The following is a 16,816-nucleotide window of genomic DNA, read 5'->3' on the forward strand; positions in this document are numbered from 1 at the left end:
TTCATAAAGACCCACATTTGTTCATAAAGTCCAAGTTGGAGCCTACTATAGTTCCACAGAGTTGACAAGGATTTCCAGAATAATGCCTTGTTCCACTCTCGTGGGCTTCATCAGTGGTACATGCAGAAACTACTATAAGTTCTATTATCTTGATACTTCATATATGAATATGTACAACTGATGTACAACTGATGAAGCCCAGGAGGGCGAGTTCCATAACTTTGATATACTATATATGAACATTATATTATGTGTTGTTTATGTGCAAGATAAACATTTGATATTGTGATGAGAAAATATAGAAGAGTATTGTTTATGTGAATGCACAGCCGGTTACATCTTGTGTGTTTGTCGAATGTATTTCATGTAATGCAAGGTTTGATGTTGTTTTGCAAGTGGTCTATGCTGTCTGGCAGCAGCTCTTTAGGTTTTTAGATAGAGTATGTATCTCACAACTTTACCTGGAGATGCTGGGACTGAACATGGGACCTTCTATGTGCAAGGCAGATGCTCTGCCATTAAGTTATGCCTCTTCCCCAAATATGCATTTCACCATGCCACCATACCATCATCACTGAATGGGGGAAAGCCAATCACCAAACAATGGAACAGCAGGCTGGTCATTACTTGAACTGCACCTCCTCCTCCCCCTCCTTTCTGTCCATATCATTGAGCACCATGCCTTCATATTCTGCTAATAAAGGAATAAAAAGTAGATATTTAAATTATACAGCCTCCAGCTTCATACACCCAAACTTTATTTCAGTGACCCTTTGTGCTGTGCACAGAACAGAACAGAAGGTATTAACATTTAAAATCAAGAACAGGATGCAGAGATTCAGTATGTTGCAGAAGGCTTCAGGGGGGTGGTAAAAAATAGGAAAGGGAGTTTGAGGGATAAAGAAAATAAGGGAAAAGAAGGCATTTTTAAAAGGCACTTTGGCAGGACACCCCCCCCCCCGGAAAGGGTCCAATAAAGTTGGTCATAAGACAAAAGATCCTTGGAACAGACTGCCAAGAATTTCCCTCCAGAACAAGCCAGCTTCAAGGGCCCTTTCAAGTGTTAGTTCTATTGGTACAGGTGGTACAAAGCCAGGAAGTTTGCTGCTGCATCCCACAAACTCTCTAGTGCAGTGAACTTGGCCATCATTTGCCTCCTGTGCCCCATCTCAAAAGCCAGCTGGAACAAAGTTATGGTCTTGCCCTGGCCATTGTGGGGCGAAGGGGAAGGGTTCCCTCTGCCCACGACCCGGGGTACTTGCGCATCTTCTGCCACAGACTAATCTCCTCTCCGGTAGAATCCATCCAGTCCACCAGTTGGCCATTGCTCATCCCTGAAGAGAGGACAAGTAGTTGAAAGGAGAAAAAAGGCGAGGTCAGCCAAGTGCACAAAATAGCCAAGGCCCATTTTCACCATCCTGACCAACTGATGGAACTGATTTGGCTATCCGAGTATCCCTAGCAAAGCCAAAGAGCAGGAGTGGGGGGAATCTGTGGCCCTCCTGGTGCTGTCCGGGCTACAACTCCCATCAACTCTGTCCCCACTGGCCATACTGGCTGGGAATAATGGGAGTCCCAAGAGCATGTTTCTCGTTGCAGATCAGGCCCTGCCCATCTAGAGTTGTACTGTCTACTCTGGCAGGCAGCAGCTCTCCAGGCACTCAGGCAATGGTCTTTCCTCACCTTTCACCTGCTACCGAATTAATTTTAGCTGGAGATGCCAGGGACTGAACATAGGGCTTTCTGAATGCAAAGCAGGTGCTATTCCTGTTAGTTATTCCCCCCTCCCTCCCCAAAAAAGAGTCACAGGACAGGTAAATCATCTCTGTGTAATGTTTACAGACTTTTTTAAAAAACCCACTAGAATGAACATGTGTAATACCTTACACTAGTATAAGCCGTGCACCAGGAATTCACTAGGCTAGCATGAGCTACAAAATCTGTGAGGGCGTTGCTAAACCTGGCGTTTTATTTGGGTGCCCAGCTGTGTTCTGTCTTCTTCACCGAAAAGGCTGAAATCACCACCACGTGTGTCGCACCTCCATCCCCAAATGTTGTCTACTCAAGTAACACTCCCTCAGAAAGAACTGGATTTTGCTTAATAGAGCTGTCCTCAGATAAACTGCGGGTCTTTAAATTGTGGGTCCTCTTGTTTTAATGCCATGTGGCATTCTTCCCTTTCGTTGCCTGTTTTTCAACTCTGTTTCAATACAAAATTTCACAGTAAAACAATAGAGATAGTGTCATATCCACCCCACTTAAAGCCATCTTACAACACTTTTAACAGTCATGGAGGGTCCTGGGATCGGTAGCTTGTTAAGGGTGCTGGGAAAATAGCTCTGCGAGGCTAGCACCATTAACAAACTACAGTTGCCAGCATTCATTGCGGGGAGCTATGACTGTTTAAAATTGCATAAGAGTGCTTTAAATAGACCTTGTGGATGTCTGTAGAGAGAAATGGCCAGAAATGAGGGCAACCGCTATGAAGACCCACCCTTATCCTGCTGTGGCCCCTTGGGAGGGCAGCAAGACCTAAACATTAGGAAGAACTTCCTGCCAGTAAGAGCTGTTCGACAGTGGAATTTGCTGCCAAGGAGTGTCTTTAAGCGGAGGTCTTTAAGCGGAGGCTTGACAGTCATCTGTCAGGAATGCTTTGATGGTGTTTCCTGCTTGGCAGGGGGTTGGACTGGATGGCCCTTGTGGTCTCTTCCAACTCTATGATTCCATGATTCTAAGACAAGTACTAGTTGTGCATATTTATTTTCTCATATCTACTTTTTGGCCCATCAACTTCGAATTTAGCTCTCTGCTTCTTATGTATCAAGATTTAGGTTGTTTTATTGTAATGTTTAGTGGATGCTACATTTACTGAAGTGTTTATTTTGTCTGACTTGGGTTGAAGTGTTCTGTAACAAGCATACGTTATGCATTTTTTATAATTAAGTTAAATGTTTTATTGGGATCAGCTTCAGGCGTTGAGTTCACTGTGGAAAAGCAGCCCGTCAACTAGCATAAAACTGACTGGAGCCATGGATGGAAAGCAATGGCTGAAAAGACCGGGCCTTATAAAGGAGAACGAAGGAGCAAGAACTTAGGAATGCAGGAAGCTGCCTTATGCAGAGTCAGCCATTGGGTCCATCTAGCTCAGTCATATCTACATTGCCTGCCAGTGTTTCTCCACGGTTTCAGGCAGGGGAGATTCCTAGCCATATCAGGATAGTCCAAGGACTGAAACTGGGATCTTCTATATGCAAGGCAGCTGGTGGTATTTCATCCAGGAATCAAAACTGCACAGTGGTGGATATTTAAATTCCAGAGCCTCTAGCTCCACAACTTTATTTCAGTGACCCTTTCCCCTGTACACAGAACAGAAGGCAATACCATTTGAAATAAAGAACACTCTCCAGGCATTCAGACTGGGAACCTTTCCCAGCCCTTTAATAAAGGAGATGTCAGGGATGGTACCTGGAACCTTCTGCATGCAAAGCAGTGCGCCGACCACTGAACTATGGTCTTTCCCCTAGAACAGGGTTTCCCAAACTTGGGTCTCCAGCTGTTTTTGGACTACAATTCCCATCATCCCTGACCACTGACCCTGCCAAACTAGGGATGATGGGAGTTGTAGTTTAAAAAAGCAACAACAGCTGGAGTCCCAAATTTGGGGAACTCTGCCCTAGAAGAACCCTACTGCTGTGAAGGAGGCTAGACTGGAGCTGGGAGCTAGGGTTCAGGAATGCCTCTAGCTTAAGTGGAACCTTAACTGTCTGCAGTGATTGGCATGGTCCCGTTTTTTGAGCAAGTGGGAGGAATAAACCATCTAAAAAATATAATCTCCATTGATGGGACAGGTGCACCCATGAGCACGCACACAAACACATATGCATGCCCTAAGAAGATTCCTCACCATTCCCAACGCCGAGTCGGACTCCTCCCAAGAAATCGTTGCTGGAAAGTGGCTCCCGGTCCCACACAGTAAGCTCCAGGCAGATGTGCGGCAGCTCTTCGGGACTGATGTTGTTGTAGACCAAGGTGTGGTTGTAGTGGGGGCTCAGGCTCTTCTTCACGACTGGTGTCTTCCTTTTAGTGGCCTTGTTTCTCAGAGGGAGCAAATACCTGTGGACCAGGGAGGAGGAAACGCCTCTCTCTTATTAAAGAGGCTCCTGCAACCAGGACTTGCAGAAATTGGTGGCTTTGAATTGGGGGGGGGGGTAGAAAACTCAGCATCTTTTGAAGATCTCTCTGCAAATTTCTTGTGCTTAAGAAGCTGTGGAGAGAATTATCAGCAGCCAGAAGAGGGCACCCTGCGAGTGCTTTTCCTGTGACCTGTAAACGCAGAACTATGCACTGTATTGCATAGCTCAAAGTCAAAGTGCTTCTCTTCTATAATAATAAGATCCAGCCCTTTTTAAAACTCAGAAGGATTTGCACAGACCCAAATCAATTGCTACCCAGAGCCAAGCACACTTGTTTCGTATTACTGTGCAGGATACCACATGAAATGCAAATTATTATTTCTATAATCAGATGCACACCTAACCCCTGTGGTACCTGGGCAGGGCAACAATTAAACCCTCAGTCTCCAGCCTCCTTTCCACCCATCACAGAGTTTTAGCAAGCTCTCATTTGCTCACCCCTTGACAAAGCTGTCAGATGTCCCTCCAGATTTGGCTGCTGTCAAGTTCTTGGCCTCTTTGATCCACACCTGAAGTTCACCACCTTCTTCCTTTTTGCCTAACAAAGAGACCCCTGTGGTGAGCATGAATGGCAGGAGTTCCCCCAATCCCAAAGCCACCCTACCAACCACACAGAACTGGAAAAGCCGATTGTTATCAGAATTTAGGTCAAGTTTCTAGACCTTATGGAGTTGGGGAAAGGTTTGGATACGAATAAAGAGGGAAAAACAGACAGGTGCCACGTGTATGGTTTCTGCTGCATTCAGGGGGAAACTGGTTGTGTTACACTGAATCTCCACCTTTTCTTCCGTTTCCTGCACTGGCATGCTTAGCAGGTGGAATGAACTTCAAAGAAACCACCAATTCGCCTTTGTAGTGAGGAGAAGCAGATGAGTCTGCAGCATTCTAGGACAGAAATGGGCAATGATAAATATTAGGATATTAGCACATCATTAATAAAAGGTTTGTACAACCAATCAGATTCCTGCAGGATTTACTGATGCAAGGAGATGACACTGAGATGGCTCTGTGTAAGATATGGAGGAGGGGGCTATTCTGTGGCAGGTTCTACAAATGGGGTGGGGGGGTTTCTAAAGTGGCTGTGAAGGAGAATAAATTACAGGGCACCTAAGGGCAGGGAGGAGTGGCTCAAATAATGCATAATACCTCCACCCTTTCAGTGTCAAAATTGGCATTCCCAGGACAGCTTTCAAAGAGAACAAACAAAACGTGTTTTAAAAAGTAATCGAACCAAGCACATTATAGAACAATCCCTGGGCCAAAAAAAATCTGCTGCAGCTTCAAAGAACTAAAATATTGAGAAAAGAAGCAATTAAAATGATTGAAAATGTGTGAAAATGGGACAGATCTTCACCTGCAACTGAAATTGCAACAAAACGGGTGGCAAGCAAGATTCCCTGTTTGTTATTTAAACCAAAACTGCAGCTGAACACAGAGGTAATGACCTAGAACTAGAAGCTTGAGAACAGAGTTTAGCAAGACTTCCTGGAGCTCCCAAGAACCTGTTTCAGCTGAAGCTACATGACAGGAGGACCACAGAAGCAAGCAGTGGGGTAGGGCAAACCTTGCCATGCAGGGGGAGGCATTCCTCCAACGGGCTCTCAAAGTTCCAGGTGTCCATCGGGACCTCCACCTCTCCCAAGAAAGTGTTCCGGCCCAAACGGTCATGGTGCCAGACAGAGAACTGCAAGGTCCTCGTCAGCAGGAGGGCCTTGCTGATCTCATACTGCAAGAAAATGAAAAAAGAGAGGATGTGTATTTAGCAAAGATAGGTTCCACAGAGGAGCACAACATATACAAGCCTGGCTAGCCCCCTGCCCACAACTCTCAGACACCTTGAGCAGCTCGTTGTACAGTGGGTTAACGGTGTTCCGTTTGATGGTGGTTTTCCGCTTCCCCGAGCGGGATTTGTCCGGGAGGAGGTATGTCTTCACATACCTGCAAGAAGCAAAACATGTAGGGTTACACCTTGCCCAGTTATCTCCCTTTCCTTCCATGGTCCCACACTCCTCTGTTTAATGGTGATGAGACTGGCGAAGCAGGCAGCTTTGGATAAAGTGGTTGTGCAATTGCATTGGTATGCTGAGAGGCGGGATGTATCCACACAGTGAGTCCTTACAAAAAATAACTATTTGCTGAGGGTCACCCCCACCCACACCCACCCCAAAAAACCCATATTTTTAGATAGTTCACACTGGTGTGTGAAACACTTCAACTACAGATTGCAGCCCTCCTCATGATTACTCTTAATGTAGTACATTGGGCTAAAATTGGGGAAACCAGAGTTAAAACCCCTGCAGCCTCAGCCACGAAAACCGCTAGGTGGCCTTGAATCACTCACCATCTCAGCCTAAACTATTTTGCTAAAAATAGGGCAAGGGGTGGAGAAGAAGGAAAGAATACTGTTAGCTGTCCTTGCAGGAATGGCAGGATAAAATAAAGTGATAAATCTATAAATTCAAATTGGCATATTTTAAAATATAATACAGTGCCTTTATTTTTTTAAAAAAAATGCATTTGAGGGTGCTGCACACACTTCCTCTTGCATAACTATTCTGTCTTGGAAGCACAGCACTGCAATTTTGTCCCAAAAGCAGCCCATCTTTAACTATGCTAAAAGAGTGTTTGATTAAAATATATGTTCGTTCATTCAAAGCGTTTTTACACCTGCTTTTGATCCCTCCTAAATTAAAAATTATATAATTATAAAATTTATACAATTATACAAATGAAAAAGTACACATGAATACACCAGAACTCAGTTTCGGGCATCACATTAAAAACAAAAACAAAACCACACACATTGTTTGCATTCACCCTAATTTAGAACCAAACCTAGCCCACAGTTGAGCTTTCAAATAAATCTAGGAAACACATGGTTTACAATTGGTTGTCTGCTTTTGCTTTCTACCTCCTGTCTCTAGGAGGGAGAGCAACTGATGCTGCAATTACACTTCTAAACTATAGTCAAGCTTCCTCAACTACTAATCTGTACCATGTCCAAACCAACCCACTTAATTTGGTCCTACAGGTTGTCCCATGTTCCCTCCTCCCCACACATCCAGCACAACACGATGCACACTCACGGGTTGGAGCGCTTCTTGGCCTCGTCAGCATAGGCCAGCTGGCGACACTCCTTCATGTGGATGAAGAGGGTCTGCAACTTCTGCTCATAGCTCAGGGAGAAAGCAATTTCTCCCGTAACACAGACATTGCCAAAATCGCCCGCCTCGCTGTAGATACTGACCATGCTTCCCAAAGTGCTCTGAGAAAAGAAAAGAAGCAGCGTCATTTACCATCCACTGAATTCTGCCTTCCTGGCCCAGATTCAACCAATGTCACCATGAGATTTTGCTGCACGTGCAGACCAGCTACTGTAACCAACTCCGGAAGGTTTTTAACCAAAATGTTCAACCTACAATTCCATCTATAAAGTGGGGGCAGCGTTCAGTCTGTTGTGGCAAAACAACGGGGAAGTTAAAAGACCCTGGGGGGGGGGTATTGTTTTAATTATTTGCTTGTGTCTTTACCTTGCATTTTTATCCTGTGAGCCACCCTTAGATGAAGGGTGGTATATAAATAGTAATAACAATCATATTAATTTGGCACAGCACAATTTTTTCAGGAGGTGAAAAGGCCTCTGTTCCCTGAAAATTTATGCTGTTTTAAAAATCTGTTCATTAACCTTAAGGTCCCAACACAGCTTTCGTTTTTAGTTTCAATCCCATCACTGAATTCCACCACTTCCTGCATGAATAGGAAGAGTGACTGCCCTATCTGACAGCAATGGAGGCAAAGAAGCCCCCTATTCTGTAGATCACCTATCTTAATCCAGCTGCGCTAACGGGGGAAGAACCGTAGCTCAGTGGTAGGGCATCTGCTTTGCAGGCATCTCCAGGTAAGATTGGGAATATCTGTCTGAAACCCTGGAGAGCCTCTGCCAGTCAGTGTAGTAGACAACACTTAGCAAGATAGACCAGTGGTCAGACTCAGCTTTCCTGTGACATATTAAGCTGAACCACTGAGTTACGGTGCATTTGCTTTATGAATGAAATTCTACTGTTGTTTTTGTGCTGTTCACCGCCACGATATATTCCCGCCCCCCTTTAATGCTGATGATATAGACTTTTTCTTTTTGTAAAGGTAGAATGTAATAAATAAATATCTTGGGCTTGATAGGAATGCAGAAGAAGGAACACTACGCTCTGTAAACCAAGTATGGAGAACCCATGTCACCCGCTAGAGATTGCTGGGACTACAGTTCCCATCAACCTTAACCATTGGTCATGCTGCCTGGGTGCTGATGGGAGCTGGAGTCCCACAGCTTCCCCACCCTTGTTCAAAAGAGTCCTAGGCAACAGGCATTGGTACCGGGACCCACCGAGGATGTACCGCTGCGCATGCTGCATCTGGCTGTCCTTCTCCGGTGAATCTCTACCAGGCTGTCTATGTCCTCCTCTTCCTCTTCCTAGAGAAGAAAACACACACAGCTGGGCTTCATCCTAAACAGCATCAGCACAACTTCCCAAAGGGAAGACTGCTGGCTCCATCTGGAGCCCCAGGCAAGTTCAAAAGTCCCACAGCTCATAATCGCCCTCCTCCTGTGTCTTGTTTTATTATGAGCTATTGAGTGCATCTTTATTTTGCATACCATCACTTCTTTTTAGAGCTGTGCCTATGCCCCCAGGTGGCCATTGGAGCTCAAAAGGCTCTCTTGACTGTGTCCTATGAAATGACACACCACCCAGCCAAATGAGCTGCCAAGCTGCCTCTATGCACCAACCCCCAAAACCAAAGGCAGAGGTTCTTTCACCAAATACTGACATAGCCACAGCAGGAGCTCTTGGAAGTTCAGCACCCCAGGTGGTTGTGAGGGTTGCCTCTATGATTGGGCTGGTCCTGCTTAAGAAACCACCTCTCCCTTTATGTCCCATAATGATTTTTATTTTTGTTAGACTCAAGGAAGTCCATTAATACTACCCCTACATCAAATATCCCTAGGACGCAGAGAGCACTTCTCAGTATTTGACTCTGGAACAACCTCCCTTAACACCGGTGTGGGAAATCTCAAGTCACACCTCCTCTCCCCAAGCCACACCGCTTCAGTGGAGTGCATTGTTTGAAGCTCTTCCTGCACTCCAGCAGAATACTCAGTAACCTGAATCTCTGTAAGGTGTAAGAAAAGGCAGGAGACAAGGTGCATCACCACTAAGGGGAAGAAAAGAAACCCCACCCTTTAAGGTGGAGGAACCCCCCCCTTCCTACCTAAACAGTGTCAGCAGCGTGAGGGAAGGAATGGGAGCTGACGCCCAAGGAAAAAACCAAAATCTCAGGTTCTGGCTTTAAAAGCACTAAATCAGCATCACCTGTGAGCGCTACAGGTACAGCCAGTCGGGGGCTTCTCCTACAGGAGGAGGCAAATCTGCATGGCTCTGCCATAGGCGTGCCAACCTAAAAACGTTCAGTGTCCTCTGGGGGGTCTCTGGTGAATTAGCCTACTCTATAAAGGCAAAATTAACATATATATTTTTGCTCTGCCAAATTTTGCTTCTGGGCCTACCTACCACTGACACCTGGCTCCCCTGAAGGGAATGTGGGCCTCAGGCTTAAAAAGGCTCCCAGCACTCCCTTGGGAGACTCACCATTTCAACGTTGAGGCCTGGGACTGATTTGCTTCTGTCTCCTAGAGGCCCACTTTCAATGACAGGCTCCTCTGGTCTTAGGTCAATCACTGACTTTGTGTATTCTGTGACAGAAATAGGTCAGGAGAAGAGAGAGCTACAGTTTTCAGCATCACAGAGCCAAGAGGCCACAGAACCACTACCCACCCACCCACCCCCAATCCAAGAGGATTGTCCCAAACAGGTGCTTGTCCAAACTTCCTTTGAGGAAGGTTCATGGCTGAGTTAGGATCTGAATGTGGATCTCTCCAGTTTAAATACAGCAGCTTAACCACTGCACCACCCTGGCCAGCATAACATTGCATCTAAGCGTCTTTCACCTGAAGGCCTCTGAACTCTCCTGGGATTCTTCTTGAACAATGTTTCATTATCATTAGCTGAAGCTGCACCTTGGATCCCCAAACGAGCATCCTAGGAAAGAATATGCCAACATCACAAAAACATAAACAAGACCCTCACACAACCACCATCCCACACACTGGACTGCAGGTAGAAAGAGTAAGGAAATCTGATTCCCAAAAGCATTAGCCAGCCCAAGCTTTAGGACAAGCGCCAAAGGCTGTTTTGGCACTTTTGAGTCCAGCAGCTTTAGATGTGCAGATGAGTTAAGACAGCCCACCCAATACCATACTCTGCCAATCAATACAACCAACAAGGACCAATGTGCATACTCCCATGAAAAAGGATGGGGTGCCTTGGGAAGGGAAAGTCCTGCATTTCCCAAGACACCCTGCCACGATATGACAGTGCCCAAGCACGTGCAAAGAAACCTGTTGTTTCAGCAAGCCACATGCAAAGCAGTAGTGCAAACCTACACCATCTGAATCGGAGGGGAGGGCCTCTCTGAAGCGGCTGGGGAGCGTCAGGCTGGATGCATTGGACCCTGAAGGGCTGGTAGCTTTTGTCCTCTCTTGTTGAGGGCTGCAAAGAAACAAAAAGCAGGGAGATCATAAGAACATCTTTCCTGGAGCAGAGCAAGGATATTCATCTCTCCGAACAGGGTACCCTCCAGACTGTTTTCTGCAATACATCATCAACGCAATAATAGGGAATTAGTGATGTGCACATTGTTCTGCTTTATTAGTAGCTCTGCTCTGCTTCCTCGATGTTATCACATGACTGCTATCTGAAGGGTGCTCTTGCTCTATAGCACAGCCAAAGCAGAACTAATAAGAAATTCTTGGAACATTTGTGGGAGGAAAAGCAGGAAGCTTATATGCGAGGATTGGAAATGGAACAGTATGTCTGCCTGGAAATTTCTGCAGTCACACTGAGAATGAGATCAGCTGAGGCACAGCAGAAGAAAAACCACTAACCCTTGCATTTAGCAACAGCTGTAAACTTGCATGAATTTAGGCGATCCCCTTTTAAAACCTTAGCCAACTGCCACATGTTGTGCAGCAGCGAATTCCATAAATTGAGAAGTGCATTGGGTCAATAGATCTTGCCTTTTGTCTGTTTCAGCCACCCCCCACCTGTGCCCCCCCCCGATGTTTCTGGACTCCTGCTCCCATCAGCCCCACCTAAGATCAGGAATTGATGGGAGTTGTAGTCCAACAATATCTGGAAGGCTAGGTCAGAATGGGAAAGGAGGCTGGTCAATGCTTGATTTGTAGTATTACTGGAGGCAGAAAATAAAACTCTGCATTCTTTCTCTGCATCATGCATAAAGTTATTTCTCAGCATGAGTTCACTGAGGACCACCCCAAAAGCAAAGGCAGAGGTTCTGCAGGCAATATTCTAACTCCCAGCAAGCCACCCCCACCCCAGGCATTTGGTCTATGGAAGGGTTAAGGAGGAAAGTCTGAAAAGGGCTTTTATCCTCCCCAACTTACCTCCCTTTTCTCTCCCTCTCCCTCTAATAAAACCTCTTCTCTCTTCCCTCAGTTGAACTCAACAGATTTAACTGCCTAGAATGCTCCTGTGATTCTAAAGTAGCACATTCTAAAACAAGAATGGGCAAGTTGTGGCTCCCTCCCACCCCCACCCTCCCACCAGAAGTTCATAGCATCATGGAGTTGGAAGGGACCCTGAGGGCTATCTAGTCCAACCCCCTGCAATGCAGGAATCTCAACTAGAACGTCACAGATGGCTATCCAACCAGATAGGGTAAAAGCAGAATGCTACCTCCATTATCCAGGCCATCCACTAGTTCACTAAACAGAAGTGACATTCATAGGTTATCATGGCAAGTCATATCGCAGAGGAGATTTACATGAAGTTGATATAGATCTCTCTGCGTTTAGCTTGCTACAAGCAAACCATGTGAGAAAAAGCTGAAGGGCACATAAAGGCAAGCTGTGTGCACCCTCCATCTCAGCAAATAAAAGATTAACTCTGGTGGAAAGCACTGCTCAAACTGCACAGGAATTGTCCTATAGTACCTTTGGATTCCATCACCGTAAGTCTCTTTTCAAACATTCAAAAGGCACTACAGAAAACCAGTGAATTGCATCATGTCACAAACTGCTGGCATAAAAATGATTGCTCATTCTGAAAAGTGGTGTTTTGGGGTTTTAGTGATAATCAACTGGCTGGAGAAAATAACTAGTTTTAGAGAGCATTGTTGTTGGACTTCCAGCTCCCATCAGCTCCAGCCAGCATGATCAATGGTCAGAAATTATTAGGGTTGTGGTCCAGCAACTCCTGGAGAGCCAGAGATTCCCCTACAGATTGGGATATACACCTTATAGGAATCAGAACTGGTCTTTTCTAACCTGGGGCCAGGAGCTGTAGGAGAAGAGACAGTGTGGAAGCCATCCAGACTCATGTTCTCAGTGGATTCTGTGTCACTCCTTGCATCTCGAAGCTCCAAGTGATCAGGGGTCAAACTGGAAGAAACAGTCTAGACAGGTGAACGGCAATAAGGGGCTTGGTGGAAGGGGCCAAGTTCAATCCCTGGCATCTCTAGTTCAAAGGATCAGGCAGCAGAACACAAAGACATAGGAAGCTGTCTCATACAAAGTCAAATCATTGATCTACCCAGCTCATCACTGTCTACACCAGATGTGGAGAACATTGCACAAGAAGGGCTCTATGATCTCAGTAGAAAAGCTGTTGGGGGTCTCTGTCCCAGTAATAGGTGGGGGATGAAGAGACATACAACGCACTCATACATAAGGCTATTTTCCATTAAATGTGTGGCATATTTTATCAATGCACATCTGAACAGCAGAACTTGCCTTCTTACAGCTATTCTAAGCCTCCAGTCTTAAAATGCAATTGCTAAAAATTCAGGAACTAGAAATATTACAGAACAAACAAATTATTAGATACTGTTCCAAAACCCAAAATCAAATTAAGGACATTAAAAAACAATTAGAGGAATTAGATCTGACTTTGCTGTGGAAGAAGGAAGTAATGGTCAGAAAAGATTTTCAGAGGAACAATATAAAATCAGTAAAAAGACTTGTAAATTATATTAATATAAGGATTATATTAACATAAGGAAAGAGAAACAAAAAGTTAAAAGTATAAAAATAAACAGTATTAAAATGCAAGACCCAAAGGAAATTAAAGAGGCCTTTGCAAGCTTTTATAAAAATCTATATAAAAAAGGGAGGTAGCAAATTTTCAGGAGAATATAAATTTAACACTGGATCAGTCTGAGAAAAGTAAACTAGATAGCAAAATTGCAATAAAAGAAATAAAGGACATAATCAAGGAATTGAAAAATGGCAAATCGCCAGGACTAGATGGCTTTACGGCCGAATTCTACAAGGAAATAGTAGAAATTCTGGCCCCTAAATTACAACAACTTTTTAATAGCATACTAGAAGGGGAAAAGGCCCCAGAAACATGGAGAAAGGCAGAAATAACGGTCATCCTAAAACCAAACAGAGATCCAAAAGATCCAAAAGATACTAGGAAACATGGCCATAGAGAAAGGTGACCAGCACACCTTCAAAGCAATGATACTAGCAGGAAAGGCAACAATAGCTTTAGGTTGGAAAGATAGAGAAAAATGGACAGTAGAGGTCTGGACTAATCATTTGTTTGAATTTATTCAGTCAGACATTATGGCAGTAACGTCACAGGAAATAACATGGAGGGCCAAGTCTGCTATTATAAGGACCAGATGGAACCCCTATCTTCAATGGATAACAACTACTGGATCAGAAGACATTCAGTGGAAATTAAAGATATTGTGCCCGTGGCTGAGGACAACAGTTTGAACCCTTCCAATGGATTATGGGTGGGGGAGGGGGTGGGAAGAGAAAGGAAAAATGGTACGGGAAATTAAAAATTGGAAGGAGAGAATATAATGTATGTAAAAATTCTCAAACTTTAATAAAAATCTTTTTTAAAAAAATTGCAATTGCATCCTGAAAACTGCCTGCCTGCAAATGCAAAATGCATAGGCCAGTGGTTTTCAACCAATGTGCCGTGGCAACACTGGCCTCTGTCCCTCTTTCCTTCCCTCCCTTCCTCTGACGCCCTCCCACATCCCTGCCTCCCAAAGACTTGCATGGCTGTTTGTTGCAGCAGCCCTGGCTACAAGCTCCCCAGGCGAATGGTGCCTCTGGCGCTGGCCAGGGGCTGCTTCCCAGGCCCCTGTGGGGCAGTGAGGAAGCACCTCTCTTTGGGGGCGGGGTGGGCAGTTCAGAGATCATGGGTGGCATCAGTGGCTGCTTGGAGGACTCCCAAGGAGAAGGGAGAAGAGAGGCTGAGCGAACACTCAACAAGGGAGGGTGTTTGAAAAGCAGTGAGGGGCTGCTGGCTCTGTCGGCAAGGGGTAATATAACTGGGCTCCTGAGCCCTGCAGGGGTGCCGCAGAAAGAATGTAGTTGGCCAAGGGAGCTGTGGACCCAAAAAGGTTGAAAACCTCTGGCATATACACTTCCTGCACACTTGAAGGAATTTAAGTACGTTGATATTTTCCCTTCATGTGCTTTGATATTCACTGCCAGTAGAGAGAGGGATGAAACAGACTCCTGTTGCTGCAAGAGCCCCAGCCATGGTGGAGCAAGAAGGGGTGGGTGGGAGAGAGAGAGAGTCACCTGGGTTCCTTGCGTTGCTGCTGGGGACTCTTTGGTGTTGCCTTGGAGGAACCTTTGGTATCGGTGAGCTGGGCCTTCTGCAGAAGAGCTTGCCCTGTTGTCTCCCTTTTGTTAGCTAAAAGAGAGGGGATAAAAATAACAAACCTTTTAGGGTCAACACTCACATACTGGGAGCAGTCCCCATTTATTCACGACATTTCCACCTCACCTTCCCCCGCCCCCCAAGGAACTCAAGGTTGTACACAGGATGCATCCTCCACCCAGCCAACAACCTTGAGAGGTAGGTTAAGTCAACAATTAACATTTACAGTCATACCTCAGGTTAAGCACGCTTCAGTTTGAGTACTTTCAGGTTAAGTACTCCACGGACCCGGAAGTGTTTACTTCCGGTTCCGCCATGCATGAGCAGAAGTAATCTGCGCACTTCACACCCACGCGCTATCGCTGCTCGGATTAAGTACTTTTCAGGGTGCAAATGGCACCCCAGAACCAATTAAGTACTTAACTCAAGGTACCACTGTAAATTTGCTGCTTTAGGGGTCGCTTTTCATCGTCCGGGTCCTGTTGAATGTGTTTCATTTGTTGAGTCCCTCGCTGCTAATCAGAGGCTTCCTGTTGAGTCTGCTAGCTGTTGAGTCCCGAGCACTCACACAACACAGAAGTTATATTTGGTTTTGTTTTTCACTTCTGTGACTGTGGCTTGTGACTTCATTTTTGTGACTTGTTTTTGTGACTGTGTGGAACCCAGTTCAGCTACTGGTTGATTGTGTGACTGCAGAAATGGATAAAAGTCCCCCATCCAAACTGACTATCATCAGTACACATAAGGAAAAAAGTTACTTTTTTCATCTAAAATACTGTCTTATTTATTTTATAGTACAGTACATGGATTATTACCTTCATTTTATGGATCAATGGACTCATTAGACAGTAAAATTCATGTTAAATTGCTGTTTTAAGGGGTGTTTTTCATCGTCTGGAACAGATTAATCCACTTTCCATTACTTTCAATGGGAAAGTTCGCTTCAGGTTTAGAATGCTTCAGATTAAGTACGGACTTCCGGAACTAATTAAGTACTTGACCCGAGGTACCACTGTATATAAAGGTAACGGTAAAAGTAAAGGACCCCTAACAGTTAAGTCCAGTCGCGAACGACTCTGGGGTTGCGGCACTCATCTCGCTTTACTGGCCAAGGGATCCGACGTTTGTCTGCAGACAGTTTTTCCAGGTCATGTGGCTAGCATGACTAAGCCATTTCTGGCGCAATGGAACACCGAAACCAGAGCAGCGCACGGAAACGCCATTTACTTCCCGCCAGAGCGGTACCTATTTATCTACTTGCACTTTGATGTACTCTCGAACTGCTAGGTTGGCAGGAGCTGGGACTGAGCAACGGGAACCGCCAACCTTCCGATTGGCAAGCCCTAGGCTCAGTGGTTTGGACCACAGCGCCACCCACGTCAAACCCAGTTCTCTCGGTGGCTATATATAGTGCACAGTTAGCCAATCTGTAGCCCTCCATATATTGTCAAAAATGCCACTCCCATCATCCTAGGAACTTGGCAATTAAGAGGAAATGGAAACTTCTGAAAAGCTGGAATCTTTGGGTGAGGGAGTGATTTTTTTTCAAATATATTTTTTGGCCTCATTAATTGTTAACACCAAAGCAAACCATGACGTAGGAGTGAATGAACAAGCAAACAAGTTGATGTATTGGGGGGAGGGGGGTTGCAGCTGCTTTGCTCCTCCCTGTTCCTCCTGCTGCCACACTAGCAGGAATGAAGCCATGGTTTGGGTTAGCATTACATCTGTACTCAGGCTTATGGTTTGTCTCGTTCCAGACATACCACAAGCTGTGCCCAATATTTTATTTCTGAGCTTGTGGTCACAATTTGTTTGGGGGAGACAAACCATAAGCACAGGTTCAGGTGTGCCAAACCA

At 45.2% G+C, this 16,816-nt stretch overlaps 1 protein-coding gene across 1 annotated transcript in view; it reads right to left on the minus strand.

Moving 5' to 3' along the window:
• Nucleotides 1-741: 741 nt before the first annotated feature.
• Nucleotides 742-16,816, minus strand: part of SYTL4 (synaptotagmin like 4) — a 32,586-nt gene continuing 16,511 nt past the window's right edge. Inside the window, exons 5-17 of the mRNA XM_035113424.3 lie at nucleotides 14,875-14,989; nucleotides 12,592-12,705; nucleotides 10,690-10,795; nucleotides 10,195-10,285; nucleotides 9,836-9,939; nucleotides 8,575-8,661; nucleotides 7,280-7,458; nucleotides 6,029-6,131; nucleotides 5,758-5,919; nucleotides 4,973-5,078; nucleotides 4,632-4,731; nucleotides 3,905-4,113; nucleotides 742-1,334 (exon numbers count right to left, since the gene is read on the minus strand). Coding sequence (XP_034969315.3) covers nucleotides 1,192-1,334; nucleotides 3,905-4,113; nucleotides 4,632-4,731; nucleotides 4,973-5,078; nucleotides 5,758-5,919; nucleotides 6,029-6,131; nucleotides 7,280-7,458; nucleotides 8,575-8,661; nucleotides 9,836-9,939; nucleotides 10,195-10,285; nucleotides 10,690-10,795; nucleotides 12,592-12,705; nucleotides 14,875-14,989 — 1,619 coding nt within the window. The 3' untranslated portion in view covers nucleotides 742-1,191. The remainder of the gene's footprint in view (nucleotides 1,335-3,904; nucleotides 4,114-4,631; nucleotides 4,732-4,972; nucleotides 5,079-5,757; nucleotides 5,920-6,028; nucleotides 6,132-7,279; nucleotides 7,459-8,574; nucleotides 8,662-9,835; nucleotides 9,940-10,194; nucleotides 10,286-10,689; nucleotides 10,796-12,591; nucleotides 12,706-14,874; nucleotides 14,990-16,816) is intronic.

Source organism: Zootoca vivipara, chromosome Z2 (genome assembly GCF_965207765.1).
Source record: "Zootoca vivipara chromosome Z2, rZooViv2.hap1.1, whole genome shotgun sequence".
Lineage (NCBI taxonomy): Eukaryota > Metazoa > Chordata > Lepidosauria > Squamata > Lacertidae > Zootoca > Zootoca vivipara.